Source organism: Thamnophis sirtalis, unplaced genomic scaffold (assembly GCF_051295495.1).
Source record: "Thamnophis sirtalis isolate CommonGarterSnake01/CBP01778 unplaced genomic scaffold, rThaSir2_p1.2 scaffold_1, whole genome shotgun sequence".
NCBI classification, from domain to species: Eukaryota; Metazoa; Chordata; class Lepidosauria; order Squamata; family Natricidae; genus Thamnophis; species Thamnophis sirtalis.
The window spans coordinates 117766630-117789201 of NW_028261381.1; the positions used below are offsets into that span (position 1 = coordinate 117766630).

Genomic DNA, 22572 nt, shown 5'->3' on the forward strand with positions numbered 1-22572 from the left:
GAACTAAATCTGCTTTATTTATTATTTAGTTCATAAATGCATCCAATTTAATCTTTTGAATCCTGGCATGCTCTTAATAGTAAATGTTCAAATAATATTTAGTATACCCAGGAGAAAAAGCTTTGAATAATTCCTCTGACCTGTGAATTTTTGGGTAAAATGTGACCTTTCCATAACCCAAATAGACTATTTTATGCAGACTGGACTACATGGAACATATTCTATTATCTAATACTAAGTCTGCCAAGTACTAACTGAGTGATACAATTTCTGTCTGCAAAGCAATTTTGGTCTTGTTTATAACTTGAAAAATTAATATTAGTCTATTTACTATTTACTTATGGGTATACCAACTGGAAATGACAGTAGTATAAATGATGGGAAGTGTAAAATACTAAATAAAATACTATTTGTCTAATTGTTCCCCAAATCTGGCCTTTCCAATCTGACACCTTCTCGGTAGACTGGAATCTTATCTCCCAGAATTCAATTGGCCTAACTCTGGTAGATCATAATGTGTTTTTTGTTTGAATCCAAACTTTGTAGCTTGTAAACTTCTGTTTAGAGTAGTGGATGTCAATTAAACCTATAGTGAAATAGATTGTGTGACTGGGCAACGCACTACAAGGCCATGCAGAATTAAACTCTATAGTCTTTATGACTTGTTTTATTCTATTTTTAAAAAACCCAAAAGTGTTTATATAAAGTCAAAAACTAAGAAGACAATTAGGCAGATTTTGAACTCATATATTATATGAGTTGGTATACTATATACCAAATTAAGGGCATCTCATTTTATTTATCTTTCCTGAAAATAAAATCAATATTAAATACCCATACAATCCACAAAGATTAGATCAGGCTTGAAGAGTATTTTCAACATATCGCGACTACATTTTATTTTAGTAAGCAGGAGAGCGTAAGAGAAATATTGGATCATCTGTTGTTGCAGCTTCCACAAAATGAAACTTTTTCAGTGATCTGTTAAGACAATGCTACAAGACTGTCTCATTCTTTCCCAGTTGCATGCCATTAAAACAACCCAAACGTTGCTTTCTTTGCTTCCTCAATAAGTTACACACAGCAGATTTCGGCTGTCATTTTTAAGTACCAGCAAATCAAGCAACCCATCCTTATTTGTATTCATGTTGAATACAAATAACTTGCTGACCTACAGCTGTTTGAAATAAGGTCCTGATGAAAAGTTTGATCTTCCAAAGAAATGGCAAAAATTGCAGGGTTATCTCTGCCAAGTAGCCAAGATATAGTGGGGGTAGCATTGCTGGGTGGGAAAGTGGCTGTTTATTTTAATAAAAGACAGAGTAGGATTATTTCTTTTTTTAAAGCAAAAATATTTATTTGAAATAATTGGTGTCTGGAAAAACTCAGCAACTCACAGCTCGGCAGAACGATCTAATGGATATATAAAGGCATGAAGTATTTAACAAAACATACATGGTTGCCATAATGTTCATAGACACCTCTGGCATTTACCAAGATCTCTGTTTTCTTAGCAAGTGAGTTTTTGCAAATAGGATTTTTAAAAAGAAAATATCAGAATATAGTCATAAGAAACATGCTAGGTAGTTGGATATGATCTAAAGTGAAGTGGTAGACTTTAATTCCCCCTTTGCCTCTGAACATTCTGGATTCCAAATTGCTGTACACATGTTTGGATAAATGCAAAAATGTGTATAAAAAAGAAAGGATGTTAAGAAAAATGATTCCAGATATTTTGAAAGATGCTATTTGAATGGCTTGTGGGAAATGAGGGGGAAGGAAAGGCCGAAGGAAAAAGATAGAAAAAAGGAAGTGAAAGAGCAAGCAAGAGAATTTCAGGATTCAGAATCTCACTTCTTCCTAGATTCAAATTCAAAATGTTGATCAAGTTATATTGTGGCCTCATTCTGTTACATATACATTCTGGTATATTATGAATCAGTACTGTTTCTCTAATATTTTATTTGAACTCTATATGTGTCATAGCAGAAAAGCTAAATCTAAAATGCATACCGGAGATATAAATATATAATCTAGAATACATACCAATCTAGACATTAAAATACATTCTACATAGAATTCCTGATATGAATGAATAGTTCTGCTTCAAGTAATTCTGTGCAGGACAGAAATGACTTTAAAGAGCCTGAAATTGTAACAAACTCATGAAGAATTTTAAATGATAAAAAATATAGAAGTTTAGTTTACCCTTTCAAATCATAAAAATAAGTGTTATAATAGGATTTTAAGGGAAAAAAATGTCCTGAAAAGTTATTGGATTGGAAACCTGTCCTCTAAAGCAACTATAAAATATAATCCTGGTCTGCTAATCTCTGCTATATGACCCAACTAGCTAAATTTGAGTATATGCCCTTTTTTGCTATAATTTTCTATGCTTATGAACATGACCTTTAATATGTAGATAAAAAATGTAAGGTCCAGAGCTCTGCTTTCTAGGCGATGTCCACAATATGTTGTCTAAAGAAATCCTTTGTCTTAATTTTGATTTTAAAAATATCTTTGCAAGACAGATTATCAGGACAAGATCAAGACTCAAACAATGACCCACTTTATTTTGCTTTAAAACATCTGCATTAAAATGTCCTTTACATCTTCTACAATCCATAAAAACATGCCTCCGTTTTAATTCAAGAAACAATATGGAAAGCTTTTTGTTTGAAGATAAAGCATTTCTACAGTTTTATGTTTCCACTTTCAACAACACTAGATAGTTATAGGAGTGTCAACTGTTTTGCCTAATACCAAGAAAAGCCTAGAAATTCATGCTTAGAACAAAGCACCGATGAGGGACTTTCTTTTTTACCCTGTTTTGGCCCAAAATGAGCCTGGGAAAATGGAGATTGACATTAATTACCTTTGTATTTGCAAGATTTTTAACATTTACCAGGAAATTTTGGGGGGACTGAAGACATTTTCTTTTTTTAAGGTGACTCTGCTATAGGGAGGAAAACTAAAAAACCACACCTTTTGACCTCCACATTTCTTCTTTTGTTGAAAGTGCAAAGAGAAGCCATCCGGAAGGAAGAAAGATTACAGCTATCTATAAACTGTTTGACAGAGGCAGAAATGCTGATAATGTTTGGGCTGTGTCGGTATTTTTTGGCTGCTTGCATCAGCAGGGGGTTGAAGTAAAACAGAGGCTCTTGACGTGTTTGTCTAAAGAGGTGGTAGGGCGATCCCAGCCAGTAAGAGTTCAGCTGAAGTTCAGGACAGATGTTGCCAGTAGTTTATACTTCAGGAAAATTCCAGATTTGTCTTTTCCACCTTCATGGCTCAGCCATTCTTCCTCAAAGGACAGCAATGTCAGTAGGGAAACAGTCTTTGAGCAAGATACCCCGGTTGCGATGACAGTCAAGTTCCTCGATAAATCCATACCAATAGATCACTAATCCGGGACCAAATCTACATTGAAACAAAACAACAACAGCAACCAGATATTATTATGCAGAACAGCCATCACATATATCATCTGCAAACGTTCAGAATTATAAATTTTAAGGGAAACACAGAAAAATAGTAAAATACTTTATAGAGATAGGAGTATTAAACCCTCACTCTACATTTAGTGGAAGGACAATCTGTAATCTCCATATTTTGCCTTCGCCTGATTAATAATAATAGATTAAGAATCTTAATCATATTTAATCACTAGTAGCAGAAGGCTCATTTGTTGCACCTAACAGTTTGAGCTTAAAAAAATGGAGTTCCAAAAGGGGGGGAGATTGTTTGATTTTTAATACACATCTTGAAAATTAGTAGGAGGACCATCAAGGCAAATTATCCTTTATTTTATGCTTTCTTATTGTGGGCAAGCAACTTCTCGGATTACCATCAGGTCTTTGTAGGCCTGGCCTCCATCCAGAAGTTGTGGGTGCTCCAAAATGGAGGTTTTTAAGAAGCAACTGGGCTATCATTTGTCTGAAATGATATAAGGTTTCCTGCTTGAGCAGAGGGTGGGACTAGAAAACCTCCAAGGTCCCTTCCAACTCTGCTGTTCTGTTATTCCTCACATGCCCACCAGGAAGTTCAGGCCTAATAATGTGTAAAGTGTACAGCTCGATGTTTTGCACATCAGTTTCACCTTTTTCCTTTTGAGAGCATTTAATTAGAGGGGAGTCATACTTTTGGCGTAGTGTTGCAAGAATTTTACAGCGAAATCATAAATTATGGATGCTCTGTTTGTAAAAGGATGTCTAAAAAGAGAGCAGCTTTTTGTAATCTAATGTCATGGCAGGGTGTACAACTTGAAGCCAAAAAGTTTTTTTTTTTTTCATTTTGAGATTTATTGTACAGCTTAGGTAAGCTGCCAAGAACAGCAACAGTATAGGAGGAGCTGTAAGAGATCATATATACAAGTTCAATGCTATGTCATGTAATAGTCTGCACGCAGTGCTACAGTCAGCCAATAAGGTAGCCAGCTTTTCTTAAAATGTTTTAACTATAATGGAAATGTCTCAAGAGAGCAACAGTCATTAGGTTGATAATGCAACTATCAAAACTGTTGGCAACATCAGATATTGTTATTTCAACTGGAAGGAGCTTGCCCCAAAAGCAGAAGGACAAGTGAACAAGTATTTCAAAAAGGATAAAACCTAGTTAGCTTCTTTTATTGTTTAGATTGGACCTTCTGCCACCCCCATGTTTAATTTTGCCATTTGAGGATTCACAGATATTACTTTCTAATGTTTTCAGCAGCAGTTGCCTGTACTCGGTGCTGACATCACATCTTTCATTTAAAAAAAGCTCAGGTGTTTTAGAAAGACAGATGCTAAATAAAGACTAGCCTTGTAGATTTAGCTGTACTAAATAATTCTTTCTAAATGTTCACTGGCAGTAAGGCCAGGTTACAGTGGTCTTCAATCAATTTGTGTCAAGAGATTACTGGATTGTAATCTATTGCCACATAACAAAATAGGGACATCCATAAAGATTTCGGCAATATTTTGAATTTTGTAAAAACAGCTGAACATGGCTGTGTGTGGAAAAAAACTGCACAATTACCAACTTACTGCATTAGGATTGCTACCATATTTCAATTTTATAAAAAAATGAATTCTCTAAAGAGACGGCTGTACATGACATGTGCAGTGTGTGAGGGGAAATCTTATTTTGGCTTTATTCTAGCAATAAGTAAATGGGTTATTAAATTAGTTATGGTTCTTTTTCTTACTATCATCAAAACTGGGTCAGAGTTAGGTAAAAACCACAAGCTTGCTTTCTAATTCAGTCTTTCTGTATTAAACACAAATCTCTATTATCCAACATTTGGACTAATTATGTGAAGACCCAGCTCTTTGGAAATATTATAATGCTGGGAAAGGTAGAAGTTAAGAGAAGAAGAAGAACCAGCAGCAAGGTGGATGGACTTGGTACAGCAGCAATGTGTGCACTGCTGGAAGACTTAGAAGACCAGGTTGGAGCTAGCTCATCCATAAGAAAATCTATGTCCTTACTGATAGATATAATCAATCAATCAATCAATTACTGAGCAGATATCTGCTATATCTCATCCTCCACTGATATAGCAAATCAGTGTTTTCTATATAACAATGAAACTTGCCCTGCTAGTACATCAGTGATTATTTCATAAAGTCAAAAGTCTTTGCCACATGCAGGATTTTAATCTTCTTTCTTATCAAAATATTTCTTACGAGAGATTTCCAATGAAAGGAGAGAAACCAAGAAACAGACAGACACAAATGGAGAGAGAGAGGGAGAGAGAGAGAAAGAACACAAGAACTGTCCTAAACCAATCTAATCCTTGGATATTGTCTTTTGGCATCTTAAATCTGTGGTTTTCAAATTACATGCTTGTTGACCATTGTCCCTTAATTTGGAGGCAGATTAGAAAAGCCGATCATCCAACTGAAATTACAATGGACTGTATTATGATTACTATGATTGATCTCCCTAAAAGGCTGCCTGCTTCTGTCCTTGATCACTGAGATTGGATTCTCAATCCTGGATATTTTCACATAATTTTTTTTATCCTAAAAGGGAGAGCTATCGGGAAAATCCACTTATGTGGCGATTGTCTGCCTATAAAATGATAGGAATATAAGAGTATCTCAGTAGCGATTGTGTTGGCATAACATACTTGAAGGGATAGTGGATGGGATTAGTGGGTCATACAAACATCTAAACCTGATTATCTTTGTTTTATTTGGGGAACAAGAGCCTTATCCCAGTCAGCCATGTTGTGGGTTGATATGTGATGGGAAAGGTGTTGCTGGAATGGAGGATGCGCTCATCAGGCAGAGAAAAAAAATGACAAATGTTAAATTTCTATGAAAATCAGAACTTGCAATATTGAAACTTTTCTTCTCTAGATTTTTTCTCTTTGCCTTCAATATTTATTATTGCATGACTGACCAGTGAAGAAGGGATTGATGATGTGATGTAGACTGGCCAATACAATCCTGGTATAAAGGCTCATGTAATATCAGATATTAATAAATGGGCAACTGTATTCCAAAAGGTTAGATTTTTTTGACCCAGCTAATCATTCTGTGAACTACAAAAAAGGAAACTTGATTGGATGAATTGGTGACTAGGACAGGCATGATTTCCAAGTTTGTGGGACAGTAATATTATAGAGAGCAGTAAACTTGGTAGCCACATATTTAAAGTTCTTTGGCAAAGCATAACCCAAATTCATAGGAAAATGATAAAAGTGACTATGGTTACAAAACTTACACAATGTCAAGGTTTCCTGCCTCCCCTTTTGGAGGTATGGAAAACAAGAGGTTTTCATTCTCTTCTTTGAAAAAAAAACTGAAATTTAGGACTTACACTCAAGTTTTCATCTATTTCCTAATCAAAAGTGCAGTATGCTGTGTTGCAAATTTTTAGCAATTGTTGGAAGCTCTGGAGTGTATGAAACCTTGAGATCTCAAACTACCTTTTCCTGCTCTCTGTGAGAAAAATCAAAGACTTGGTGACTTTGAGGTGTATGATCTATTCTCCCAGTGAAACAGATTATGTCAAGGCTGTGTAAAAGCAGAGCTATGCAAAACCTCAAAGGGGTGCTTTGCTTTGAGCATCATGAAACACTAATGTACTTATTAATTTTAAAGGCCTCAGTGCAAGCAAACTGCGCCAAAATATCCATTTTGAGAACTTCTTCCCTACATTCACAAAAGAACTTCTGCTAGCATTTCTAGTGTGAAGTGGAACAGCCAAATCATAGCAGCTTGCTTTTAGAGTTGAGTCATTGCCCTGAATTTAATCAGTCCAGCTGATTCTCAGCTGGAGAATTGTGGTCAATTTGAAAACTAAATTCTTTAAAACTTGACATGCCTACAATAGGAAGAGCCCACAATCCAAGTCTGTTCTCATAACCACAACTATAGTTTCTTAACAGGTCTGAAACTGGTTATTAAGTCAATTGTAGTTCTGTCTTTGAGTCAGTGACAGTACTAAGTACTACACAAATTGTTTCTCTTCATAAGATAGAAAATAGAACGGAACAGAATTCTGTATTGACCGAGTGTGATTGAACACACAACAAATTGAACACACAAGGATACATGATGATAGAGACATGCTTTGAGAGTGCATGTGCATGCACATACACACACACTTCTGTAAATTAAAGTTAGTACATGTGCCATATGAATACAACCCCTATTCTAATTCATTGTTCAAAAAGACTTAAGTGAAGTACTTAAAACCAAAATTAACTTGTTGGCACATTTAGCATTTGGCACTGAATATCAGGAACTCCTGCTGCTAAGCATTAATTTCTCTCTCATTAGCTCACAGAGTCGGAAAATCACAAACAATGCCAGTAGTTAATTATTACTGCTTTAATTTGAGAAGTCATTTAACCTTTTTTCCCCCTTTTGTGTCAATGGGAAGCATTAAAGAGGTCAAAGATAGAAGTAAGAACCTCCCTTCTAAATTTTGAGTCTCAGCCCCATTTTTCATAGATGCAGAGATGTGATATGTGAAGAATCCAACTCAGGCTCTAAATTACAGAGTAAGTGCTGAAAACCTATTTATAGATTTAACGCTTCTGCTTCACAATTTGGTGACTAACTTTTCTTTTGTCAGCACTTAAAAAAAAGTTAGTCATGGATAAAGAGGCAAGAACCAAAAATGCACAAAATGTTGCTCGGTTTCTTTAAAATTAAATAAATAATTATGGAATGAATATTAAAGTAAGAATCAATACAAATAGGAATACAGTAACACTTTCCTGTCCATATTCACCAACAAATGAAAAGTACATCGTCTCTACTACCTGGTGATTTCATGTACAGTTCTCACAACAAGTAACCATGGCTCTATCCTTTACTAGAATAAAACTGGCCAACCCACAAACCCCTTTGCAGCCTTCTGGCACCCTCAAACTGCATGTGATGAAATTACTGAATTTCAGCAGTGCAATTTTGGATTCATTTGAGGAAAATTGAATGGGTAAGAATGGAAGCAGCTTACTGTAAAAAGAAAAAAAAAGGACAGGTAGTCCCCACACAAGCGAAACAGTTATTAACTGAGTTTTGATCCATTCTGCGACCTTTCTTGCCTCAGTTATTAAGTGAATCACTGCACGTTAAGATAATAATACAATTGTTAAATGAATCTGGCTTCCCTATTGACTTTACTTGTCAGAAGGTTGCAAAATGTAGTCACATGACCCCAGGACACTGCAACCATCACATACAAATATATGAACCAGTTACCAAGCATCTGAATTTTGATCATGTGACCATGAGGATGCTGCAATGACCATGAGAAATGGTCATAGGTCACTTTTTCCAGTGTCCTTTTCACTTTGGTCACTAAATGAATGGTTCTAAATTGAGAACTACCTGTAATATATTTTTCAGAGAAGAATTGGTGTAGTCCCATGCATATTTTGGCTGTCCTCCTCTGCACTTTTCTGGCTCTCTAAATACAGTATAATAAATTACAAGGTTCTTCATTCCATTATTTATTATGCCTCACCCATATGCTTGATAGTTCTCAAAAACATTACAGTAGATGCTAATGTTGTAATTAGAGTTGAAGTACGTATGAAGCAATCTAAGTTCAATTCCTCATAAAATGTGCTAGATGACATTGAGTGGGCAAGAAATACCTCATAAACTGACCTATGAGGGTAACATACATACATACATGTATACGTATACGTATACATATACATATGCTGCTCTTAATCTTGTCTTTGGGGTTTCTTAAGATGTTGCCTATTTGCGGAGAAAAGAATACCTTTGTTTGGGTCAACAAGTGCTTCATGTTCAATGTTTTTGTCCAGAGTGGCCATTTTTTTTTTTAATATAATGGAATTTCTTGTATGGCTGTCCTGTTCACATATGTAGTAACAACAGTACTTGATATATCCAAGATGCATTCCAAGCAGCAGAGCCACCCCTTTTAGATCTGCACAAGTATTCCAGATGTACTTGGTATTCTGGATGTGCTTCAACAACAGTTCTACATTTGTGTATGTTTCTTTCATGTGTGCAACACAATCAATGGGTACTGAAGAATGTATTTTGCATAAACAGAAAATTTCTATAAAACGGTACATGACAGGTTAAATTACAGGTTATTTTCCTGATTAGCAGGCAAATATCTATAAGATACACCCAAAAGTGTTCAGGGAAAAAAAATCCTTGTTGTCCAGTGTATTTAAATCAATCTTATCATGAACAGTATTTACAATGTAAAAGGTATTTAATGCCTGTTGAAGATGGATGTACTACTGAAAATTTGAAAGCATAATCTTTAGATCTGTTGATGCCTGCCCACAAAACTGGATTTTGTAAACAAGAATGCAAGTGAATTAAATCCTAGTTTACCTCTGTCAATCTTCCACCAGAATTCCTGTTTCCTTGCTTGCCAGATAATACTATTGTCTTTTCTATAATCTACTTGGAAAATTAATCAATTGACCTCCAGTGATGCGGTAAAAGGTAATAATTTATATCTACTAGTCCAATACACATTATAATGTAGTAAACATTTCTGGATGACTACTAAGAGCTGCATTGAAATCTTGGGAAGGCACAAAGGCCTCTCTCTGGCTATCCTCGCCCTAATCAGAGGAATTCCACACAGTGCTCCTGACTGGCACTAATATCATGTTTGCCAGTATGCAAGTTCAAATTCATTTTCATCTAAATTTCAGATCCATACCTCTACTTGCTTTTTATGTGTATTAGGTTAAATCATAATATTGCATTACTGCCCCATAGATCTTTGATATAAAGAAAAATAATTTGCTGACGGACTTTAATAAAAACCCAATGATCACCAACGTAGATCCTACAAATTTAGGATGTGGCTCATGGATCTTATATAATTAGAGTATCTTTATTTTAGATTTCCTACTTAATAATTGTTTGTTTGGTATTCGTACAGATAACAGAGTTAAGTCTACCTTTGACATTTACTCCCAGACTGTTGAAAATATATAAAAGGTTTCCAAACTTATTTCTTCCCCACAAAAAGCTTATTTTAGTTATTTTTTCCTTTTCATTTAACAGTATCTATGACTAGTAAGCTATTTTTAAAGACTGCACAAAAGTTTCTTATTGTCTACCTTCTTCATGTTCTAAGCTATGATACTTCACTAGGAACAATTAGAAAGCATACAATGGAGAAAGAATTTCAGGAAATGGCAGGCTGCAAACTTCCAGGGTGACAGAAACCATGAGATGAGCAACTGAGTAAGGTTAAACTGAAATTTAGACAGCCAAAAATACTGGTCAACTCATCTTGCCACTGGGTGATTAATAGTTGTTTATTTTTGAAGCTTGAACTAACAGGCCATCCTGAGGCCAGTGCAAGCTGATATTATCTAAATAACCACTGAGTGCCTAGTGCTAGGATATCTTTCCTGTTCCTTTTATGAGAGGCTGATCTAGCTACAGCAAGGGTGGTAGATGTGCCAAAAAGTACATCATCCTCACCACATGTGTCATGCTGTAGGTGTCACAATTTAGAGGTGATTTTAAGTCCAGGCTTTAACTAATGAATTCTTTCTCAGGAGCCAATTCCAAAATGGTGTTTTCTACAAAGTCCCTACCCCCCCCCCCAACCAGGTCAATTCACCTTTAGCCAGAAGAAAGATCTCCCCCTACTGGTTCCACTGACCTTAAAAAAAAGGACTTAATGAGGGAAGTAATATCTCCTCCACTGTCCTCTGCCTAATACACATTATAAGCATATGAATTTAAATTATTTGTGTACTCTGTTGTCAGCCGATATTTACATTCTCATCTAAAAGCAAATCCACATCAGTATTAGCTGAAAAAAATGTTTTGTGTTACTTTCCAATCAAATACATCACACAAGACAGTAAAACACTTCAGAACCCAGGACAATTGTGTTTGGCTGCAAAAAATGGGAGAACTACCAGAATCCAGTTAAAGATTTTTGTGGATCTCTTAGCTGCGCAAATATGGTAGCTTCATCAGAAACAGGACAACACAAAGTTTAGGACTGGAATTTAGTTTTGTCCCAACAAGAGTGGACTACACTTCTCTGATGTGCAAAGTCTGTAATCAGAAAAACAATAATAAATTTTGAATTTTATGAATTTTGTATGCCAACTCTCAAGCTGTAACACATATTTGATATTTTTTAAAATGAGTTCATAATTCACATAGCAAGAAACATTCAAATACACTCACACACAGACACCCCATGTACAAGCACAGCTGTAGTAATCACTTATCAAACCTAATTGGGTTGTTGCTAAATGAAGTCATCGTTAAGCAAGGTATCATGTGACTGCCCCTCTTAGCAAAGGCCATCTAGCAGTCCTGATTGTAGTCATTAATGAAATCATCCACACTCATTAAACAAGTTATCATGTGACTGCAACTCATCTTTGTCATTGAATTTGTCAGAAGCCAGCTGGGAAGATCGAAAATGGCAATCATGTGACCATGGTATGCTGGATTTATTATAAATGTGTAAAAGATGCCAAGCACCCAAACTGTAATCACATGATTGCAGGGGCGTGATAGTTGTTTGAGGACCAGTTGTAAGGTACTTTTTTCGGTGCCACTGTAACTTTGAAAAGGGGAGAGGGGGAGGGAGACATTCTGGAAAGCAAAGCACAGCTCTGGGAAAAAGATCCTGATGCAAATGAATTCTTCTCTGTGAAAGTGGACAAGTTGTATGTATTTTATGGCTAAATATTCAGTTCTAAATCTGTCAGTTGTAGATACTCTCACTGTATGTTTAAAAGCAACCATAAAGGATTAACCATTATTTTAACCAAGTTCAAAAAGTAAAGAAAAAAAATCCAGTTTTATTCTTGGTACTTTATTTCACTATGGCAACAGGAGAAAAATGGAAAATTCAAGCAATGAAAAGAGCTATAATTCAAACCGAAGGACTAAAAGTGAGAATTAAGATTGATTTATTATTCCAGGTAATGTATACACTATATAACTATTAGGCATTTTTGTTTCTTTAAAGTACTTGTTTTTACTTACCTCATAAATTTTGTTTGTTCAAATTTATCAAAATCTTGTTATGCTGAGCTTTTCACATCTAAATATTGAAAATTATTTAGCAGAATAGGCAATCCTAGTGTATAACAGATTGTTGGATTGACTGCATTTGTTTCATGTAATTTTAGTATGAAAAATAAAAGTATAAATTCTGAGATGAATTGAACTATTCTGTATAGCAGCATCTACAACAATGAATTCTAAATTAAAAAACAATTACAGTTAGTAATTAGTAAAACATCAATAAAGGCATATTCAGAACAACTCTAGATGTTCCTGATCAAAGTAAGTCCTACTGTGTTCAGAGAGAAAGATGGACACAAGGAAATAGACCATAATTTTTTTAAAAATAAAATAATTATTTTGGATTATTTTTTTTAAAAAAGAACATGGATCCAATATATAATAATGGACATAGAAATCTTATCCTACCCTACCCTACCCTACCCTACCCATCAGTGGTGGGTTTCAGGTGGTACACCCTGGTATGGGCGTACTGGAGCCTGCCCAGAGCACCAGGTACCGTTCCAGTACAGTGCTCCGGAAGGCCCACTGCCTGCCCGCACTCCTTACCTGTCCTTTAAAGCCTTCGGCACTTCCGCACATGTGTATGGCATGTACTGTGCCTGTGCGATGCTCCGCCGAGCAGCTGGAGTGTCGCGGAGGCGTCACTGGAAGGTAAGAGGTGTGCATGCGCTGCACGCATTCATGTGGAGAACACTGGGCCGGAACCCACCACTGATCTGGAACCCTCCACTGCTACCCATCTACCATAAAGGAAAGGGAAATGTTCCCCTGCACTTGTGTACTAGTCGTTTTCAGATCTAGAGGTAATGCTCATCTTCATTTCTAAGGCAACGAGCCAGCATTGTCCAAAGACGTCTCCATGGTCATTTGGCCGGCATGACTAAGAGCCAAAAGCGCACAGAGCGCTGTTACCTTCCCTCTACCAAAATGGTCCATGTTTTTCTACTTGATTTTTTTACGTACTTTTTAACTGCTAGGTTGGCAGAAGCTGGAACAAGTAACAGGAGCTCACTCCATTATCTGGCACTAGGGATTTGAATCGCTTAACTGTAGATCTTCTGATCGACAAGCTCAGCGTCTTAGCCACTGAGCCACCACGTCCCCCATACCCTACTCTAATTTGAAGTAAGATAAATAATGCAATTGCAATTGATTTGTCTGTAAAGATACAAAGATAAAAAAGGCAATAGATAGAGCAAAATTATTACTATTTAAAATATACAGTTTGAAAGCTGGTTACCACCTAAGGACATTATAACAAAATATTTAGAAAACATTCACAAGGGTTAATTAAAAAAGAGCAGATTAAATTTAAACACACACACCATACATACATACATACATACATACATACATACATACATACATACATACATAAAAAAGAGCAGCTTAAATTTAAACACACACACCATACATACATACATACATACATACATACATACATACATACATACATACATACATACCAGTGGTGGGTTCTGGATCCTGTTCCAACCGGTACGGTTGGAACGGGCCCGGCGGAGCCCACATGGAAGTGCGGAAGCGCCGAAGGCTTTAAAGGACAGGTAAGTAGCTTGGCCAGGTGGGTGGGCTCTCTGGAGCACCATATCGGAATGGTACCTGGTGCTCCAGGCAGGCTCCAGTATGCCCATACCGGGTTGTACTGCCTGCAACCCACCACTGATACATACACAGAGAGGGGGGACACGCACATATAAATATAAGTGTATGTGTGGGTGTAATTGCTGGTATTCAAATCATTCTATGATATGATAAAAATTAATCAAAAATTATGTATGATAATTGTTGTATACAATATGTACCTTTTAAAAAGGAAATCTCCATTGCTTTCTGAATTCTAAAGATTATGCATTCATATATATATATATATGTATGTATGTATGTGTATATATATATATATATATATATGTATGTATGTATGTGTATATATATATATATATATATATATATATATATATATATATATATATATATATATATATATATATATATATATATATATATATGAATTTCATTCAAATAATATGTACTCTAATGGAAAACATAATTCTAGTTTATTTTCTCTGAATGATAACTTTCTACCTATATAGTCCAATGATATTTAGTATTATATTTGATATTTCTATATGATATACTTCTGTCAGATATCCTACACCACTTACAGAATTTCCATGGTTGCAATAAAACACTGTTTTCCCATTTTTTTTCCAGTTGGGCATATCTGAAATGATCATGACAAGTCATTATATAGAATCAGAAATCTGTTCTTGAAACCTACAGAGCCATCCCTTTCAGCCAGATTCATATAATTTAGTGCTATAAGAGAGAATAAAGCAAAAATGATCTATTTTATGAATATATGAATAAAAAATGAAATTGGACAAGGAATTCTGGAGGCTTCAGTTTCTGTCATATCTTTTAAAGACAAGAATCATGCCTATAATAATTTCTACACTCACTGACAAAAACGATATTGTAGAGTCAAAGCTGTATATTCCTTCTCAGTATAATTGCTAGAGCAGTTTGCTAAGAACGTGTATTAAAAAAAGTAATTGCATTTTTTTGATCATCTAAATCACAACTTAGTTGTGTTTGTATGGTCACACATTTACATTAAAAATGTAATCCACTGATTTTAATTCAATGAAATAATAATTTAAAGCTGTGTTCAAATAAAGAATCTGTAATCTCAGTGATATATGCAAATTGTAACTATAAACAAATGATGCTAATTTGAGGAGATTTCTCAAATCATTGTTTATTGGCTGAGATTTATTTCATTCTTTTTATTCTTAAAATTCAGTAAAATCAGAATTAAAAAATTAAGAATCAATGAGAAAAGGAGAAAGGGAATGGTGGCTGATCGGAATGCTGCCAATGTCTCCTGTTTCTACCATATTTATCTGAAAAGAAGGCCAAATATTAACCCTGTCAAAAAGTTAAGAGAGAACAAAAACCCTACACAATAGCAATAGCAGTTAGACTTATATACTGCTTCATCTCTAAGCGGTTTACAGAGTCAGCATATTGCCCCCACAGTCTGAGTCCTCATTTCACCCACCTCGGAAGAATGGAAGGCTGAGTCAACCTTGAGCTGGTGAGATTTGAACCGCTGAACTGCAGATAACAGTCAGCTGAAGTGGCCTGCAGTACTGCACCCTAACCACTGCCCCACCTTGGCTCTTAATGCACCATTTCCCCCACAAAGATTGCCCCATCCAGATTTCAATTTGTGTAAATCCCTCACATATGTAAAATACTCAAGACACACAAGTATGGATCTGCTCCTTTTTTTCTAGCTGAAAGATTAAAAAGTAGAGGGAAATGCTGTATGCTGGTAAGGTAAGAGGAAAGGTTAAGAGCCTTGATGGCACAGTGGTTAGAGTACAGTATTGCAGGCTACTTCTGCTGATTGCCGGCTGCCTGCAGTTTGAGTCTCATCAGTTCAAGGTTGATTCAGCCTTCCATCCTTCCAAGGTGGGTAAAATGAGGAACCAGATTGTTGGGGGCCATATACCAACTCTGTAAATTGCTTAGGGAGGACTATAAAGCACTGTGAAGCAGTATATAAGTCTAAGTACTAAGCAATGGTGGTGCAGTGGTTAGAATGCAGTATTGCAGACTAATTCTACCGACTGCCAGTAGTTCAATTCTCAATGGCTTAAGGTTGACTTAGCCTTCAATCCTTCTAAGGTCAGTAAATAAGGACACAGATTGTTGCGGGCAATATACTGACTCTGTAAACCTAAACCTCTTAGAGAGGGCTATAAGTCTAAGTGCTATTGCTATTAACTGTGCTAAGTAATGGAGAGAGAACAAAATGGAAATGACGGGGCAGTTAGAGAGGAAAAGAGAACTTCATTTAAGTGTTAAAAAAAAGTTACATTCAAGAGGAAAATCACCATTTTCAAAAAAGAAATGTTAATGTTTTAATGTTAAGCTAATCTTCCAAGATATTTGTGGTATACAATATTCGGACTGCAATCCTTTTTTTCAATAACTTCTTCTATCACAGAGAATAATTGTCACTCCTCACTATCCAGATATTTGGCAGGGGGGGGGGAAGTCATCCTAGTTAGGGGGAGCATTTATTAAGTGTTAACATAAACACAAAGGACTGGGTATGACCTGAATTGAAAACATGAAATATGTGAGATTGCATATGTGCATGTGGTTATGCTGACAGAAGTCAAAGGGATAGAACCTCTCTGTGTCTAGATCCATCCTGGTCTTATTACATTGATCAGAAATATACAGTGCTTTTCTAGACTTCTTCTGCATGGTCACCATGCTGATTATTCAGGGTTCCAATTTTCCAAAATGAATAGAAGCTCCCTGTAGACCTTTTCATGGCTTCATAGCTTTGATTCAGAGATAATTACTCTGTTGTGGTATGTAACCTGAATGAGTTTAGCATCCTCAACAAGGTCTTTCAAAGTATCCTAAATGATACAGTTACACTGATGATTTTATGGGGATAAACAACAACTAGTCTACATCTGATTTGTGTTAAACCGTATGTCCCAAAGGTGATTTTTTTTCAAGAGGCAACTGGACTTTCTGGGTTTTTTTTAAAGACTTTTCAGTTCTCATCAGAGAAGCTTTTTCAACTCTTCAGCCAAGGAGCGGAAGAAGCTTCTTGGATAAGAAGCAAAATGTCTTCAAAGAAAAACCAGAACGTCCAGTTGCCTCTGGAAAAAAAAGCACCTTTGGGACAACATTGACCTTGGTAACTGAGAATCTCCACAGTCATTAAACCCTGTGCTATTTAAAACAAGAGAAAAGTCAGTTATTTATCTAAACTGAGGTCAGTATCTCCCAAAAAGCATTGGTAAAACTGTCAGTGATACAAATGGTAATGTGTACGACCTCTCCGGCAGCATTATATCATTAGCTAATTTATAGGTAATATCTACTCACTATTTGCTGACAACTCTCCATGCTTAATGGTAGAATATAGTCACTCACTCATTCGTTTGTTCATTCATTTATTCATTCTTTATATTCTCAAATACAGTAAAAGCAGAATTGATGGTAAGTTTATGAGATAGGAACCAGACTAATAATTTCTCAAATACTTTAAACTGGGCTTATTAATATGTGTGCCTGATTGGGTAAGAGCAACATCCTGGGGAATCTAGTCATCACATATCTCTAATGGTTTCTGTTCATCTTACAAGATCTAACAGGGTGAACATGGTGAAGCAATGATATTTGGTACAGCCTACGGGTTGAGCCTTTTCTGTTTCAGGGACAGTTCTCTGGAAGGACATGTCCTTGCAAATTCATCTGGCCCCAATCCTGCTGGTCTTTTATAAACCTTGACAACTTGGCTCTTCCCTCAGACATTGGACCAGGGAGTTTGATGAGCCCATATATGATGGTAGAGATGATGATTAGGTTTTGGCCCAGTGCCATGGTACTTTCTTTGTTGTTTTTACTTGGTTTGTTATTTTCTTCATTTTTTAATCCTATGTAATCTGCACAAAGTTGCAATTTGTGAGTTGGATACTATCTAAATTGATTAAACAACCAAGCAAACAAATATCTACTCTTCTTTTTGACAAATATCAAAATCTTCTAGTTACTTGGTGCAGGATAATCTAGTTAACTGTAATGCCTAAAGAGTTTTGAAAAAAAGCGTACATCCACAATAAATAAGATGAGGAAACATCTTTACCAAAGGAACAGTGTGACTGTTATGCAAAGAGTAAGTATACTTTTTATTCCAAAAATAATAATTTGTGGAAAATAGGGTAAGTTGTAATGAAATATGAAAGAAATTTATAAGTACAGTTTGCTTCATTCTTTTAATAAATAAATGAAAAAAAAGTTTCTAATTCCAATTCTTAATTAAAGTGTTGTCTCTCTCGCCATACTGTCCCTGATTTTATGAAATATCTATCACTGTTAGATCACTTAATTATTATGGTTCATATTTTAATAGTTATATTATAATTAGTACACGAGTTGCTTCATACAACAAAGAGAATCAACTTAAGTTTGCAGCCCAAGGAATGCTTAACAGGAGGCTGCATCTAATCTTCCTCACTGACAAAAGCATTGAGGTATGCTCTCACAAACATATTTACCATAGTTACTTTACATTTTCAAGCATACATTAGGCATATCTATCTCAAAATACTGGTGTGTATATAAGTTCTCATAAATATAAACCAGTGGGGGAAACAGTCTTTTCATAATATACTCAGTGCTCTGGAGTGACTCTTCTGAACATCGCAATTGCTGTTAAACAAACAAACTCTCAAGTTAATAGGTTAAGTGTTTGGGTAGTTGATAAATGTGAGGCTAATATAATCAGTGGTAGTAAGAAACCATACAATTGGTTGTTGGCAGAGCTAATCAGAACTTCTAGTTTTCACAAGGCTAAAGTTTCAGAAAGATGTATTCTCTAGGCCTTTTGACCTAGATGAGAGGTTGTACATGCTAGCCTTGTGTTCTGGTAAACAGACTGGGACTCTGAGTGCAAATCAATGCCATGTGCTTTTCACTAATAGAACACATGGCTTTAAAATTAAAATGCAACGTGATCAAGTGCTTTAGGAAATTTAAGTAGTTAAAAGAGAATGTGGCCAGATAAAATACTTAGGTCACATTTTTATGTTCCCTTGCCCCTCTCCACTTAAAAACCTGGACAAATTCAATTGTATTGTATTTCTTCACAATCTGATGGAAAAACAAAAAGTTCATTTAATTATTTCATGGTTGATTGATCTAGGGGAAATGAGGATGTTGTGCATTTCTCTACCAGATATGCCTCCTATTAGGTTAATATGTTTTATTGTAGCAGACTAAGTAAAGAAATATAGGGGAAAAATGAGTAGAGAAACTGGAAAAAAAAATAAAACACTAAAAACAAATATGGATATTAGAATGTCGTGTGTGTGTGTGTGTGTGTGTGTGTGTGTGTAATGCAATATAATACATTCATATTATACATATAATACAAATAGACATTGATCCCCAAATTAACCTAACCTCAGTCATGTCTACGCAAAAGTAAGTCCTTGAATATAGTGATACTTTCTCTTAGTAAAGAACTTCAGGGTAAATGACAGTTTAATTGTACGAAGCTGCTATTTAGTTTACATAGTTTCGCTCTAAACCTTGTGTTCTCCCCGTATTTAATTCTGCAGTATGAACAAACCCAGAAAAGTAGAAAAATGTATTTATTCTCAAATATAAATAATTATGAGTGAAAAGAGAAAAATGTATAATGTGAACTGATACAAAAGGACTAGTTGAATTGGACATTTCAGAAGGAGGGTATTAAAAGCTTCAATGTAACACATAATGAATTAAAAAGATGAAGTCTGTAGCATAAATATGTTGGAAAGGAGTTTTCAGAAGTCTTATCTAATTATTTTGCGGTTGGCAATATTTAGATTGTATCATTTTGCTCATGTTATACTTATAAAGTTAAATGGTTTGTAGTGATTAGAATACTGTACATAATTGGATCGAAACTATTATAATACATAAGGAATATGTGCCATTATTTCTCCTTCAAATATAAACATATTTCCCAATGTAAATAAGATAATATATTAATTTATTTAATCCATAGATTCACTAGACAAATATGTCTACTTCAATGATAATATAGAACAAATGATTTAACTCATGCTAATTTCATGCTCTATTTTGTAGAGAATTGAGTGTTTCTCATTTACCTGACACTAAGCACCAATGAATTCATATTTAAATACTTATGTGCAGTTCTAGTTATGTGTAAATTTCATTTAATAAATTGAAAGACTATGCCTTACAACACTTTAATCAAGGAGACTATTAATTATAAGTGGATAAGAACTGGCCATAGGCATTCTGTGCTTTCAATAGAATACTTGTAGCTCAGGACTGAACTGTGGGGTCTTTGGTACCACCATTACTGTCCCATGACAGGCACAATTATGTTTTTACATCTTTTGAAAGGTAACATTTATCTCCCAACCAGTCTTCCAGCTACTGAGTTTGCTCCATAAACAATTGAGATATCCCTAGTACTTTCTACTTTAGCATCCATAATGACATTTTACCTAAAATACAGTACCTGTCACATACCCTGAAACTTCTTTCGAACATTCAGAAATAACCAAGATTCCAACTCATTGAGGAGGATTCATATATCAAACTGGTTCCAGTTGCCAAAATCTTATCAAGAAATGGTCAATACATGACAATGGATATTATTTTCAAACTGAATTTAGCAGATTCAAATAAAAATAATTTCTGGTAAAGGAGATCTAATTCATGTGGATGTGTCAATCCCTCTCTTAATCAGTTAATGTTGCTTGTTGTACTGAATAAATTTAGAGAATCACTTGGAAAGGTTGAATCTCCCCACCTCATGTATTTCTGTCATGCAATACACATTAATAGCATGTCTTATCATACATGATCATGGATATCTGATTATGAGCTGAAGAGCCATTATGAAAAATCCACAAATCTGCACTATACATGGGAGAAAGTTTCTGTTCTGCTGACAGACACCATAGGGTACAATATATAGGAACTGTTCAAACAATACAGCATGCAAAGAGTGGTGAAAATTCCTTCTTATTTCATGTTAGCTGAAGATATCACTGGAAAGCTAATTTCCACTAGGGTGATAATATATGTCTTGTTCACATAGAAATATTTGCATATACACAAAGACTCTGTTCCACATTTTGGAAAAAAAGAGGAGTAATAAACATCCCTCATGATAAACTGTACATTGGAATATAATGCTTTAGCAGGCAATGATTGTTCCGGGGAGGGTTGTATGATCATGATTTTAAGCTATTCCTTTCATAAATCACATTTTAATGCCATTTTTTATATTGATGTCTCAGTCAATTATTGTTGACTGAACAGACATTTGACTTCTAAATGATTATTTCATATCATTCTTGCATAATCTACAGAACGAGTTAGAACGTATAAAATAGCTCTAAAAATAATCCCCTATTGATTCTATGTTTAAAGAAAAATCTGATGCCAAATGTCACAAGAAATGGACATGAGCATCATGATCTATGTGTGTGTGAGTTTGTATGTGTGTTTGGCAAAGGATTTTCTATATATTCAATATAAAACATTTGTACTGATTATGCTTATTCTACCATTACTAAGTCCATTTTATACAAAGGCTATTCAAAATAAAACACTTCTATAAAGTCTATCTATAGTCAAGAAAGAAAATTCAAATGTAAAAGGTACAGAAAAACAAATCAAAATTGTCCAAACGAGAATAATATAAAACAACCCTGCTGAATATTTTTATTTTAACATTATAATTTCAGCCAAATTCACAATTACTAGTTTTGTAGTTTTCTTTCTCTGTCTGCAATCAGTTTGATTCCTAGAAACTTTTCCCTTTTGTGTGTGTGTGTGTGTGTGTTTTGCTGAATAATGTAATATTTTATGCAGGCAATTTAATAGTTTATTCACCACTCACTACATGAGAAAAATTCCTCAAAGCAACAGTTGGTAAAGGTCTGACCTCATCTTATGAAATATGAGTATTCAGCTATCACTGAGAGTACAAATGATTATCTTGAACTTTCATAATATTCTGCTTTGCCAAAAATATTTTCTATTATTGGTAGAAGAAAAACCACTTAGTAAAGAACAAATAAGCAATCTGGGCATAGAAAAAATAATGATTTGATTTGAAATAACTACGGTAAGGATTGACTTCATCCCATACAGTCTATAACCACATACAGATAAATAGAGATGATTTTGATATGTAGCACTTACATACTTTTTGATAAATTCTAGTCTATTTTATTTCCTCAATGTAATATAAAGTAGTCAAAATTATGAAAAATTCCTTTATCTGTGTTCAAAACTGAATTTGTATGTTAGTTACTATAAAGTTTGCAAAGCAAATGCTAAATTCTCAAGAGCAATTAGCTGCATTTATTTAGTTCTTCTTTATATGCCAAAACATTTCAGTGTGACTCTTGACAGCCAAAGACTCTTTGCATTTTTCTAAAAGTCCATAACTTGATAT

At 35.0% G+C, this 22572-nt stretch overlaps 1 protein-coding gene across 1 annotated transcript in view; it reads right to left on the bottom strand.

The window, feature by feature from the left end:
• Nucleotides 1-2548: 2548 nt before the first annotated feature.
• The window catches only part of CDIN1 (CDAN1 interacting nuclease 1), a 128643-nt gene continuing 108619 nt past the window's right edge, over nucleotides 2549-22572 (bottom strand). Inside the window, exon 11 of the mRNA XM_014074964.2 lies at nucleotides 2549-3423. Coding sequence (XP_013930439.1) covers nucleotides 3309-3423 — 115 coding nt within the window. The 3' untranslated portion in view covers nucleotides 2549-3308. The remainder of the gene's footprint in view (nucleotides 3424-22572) is intronic.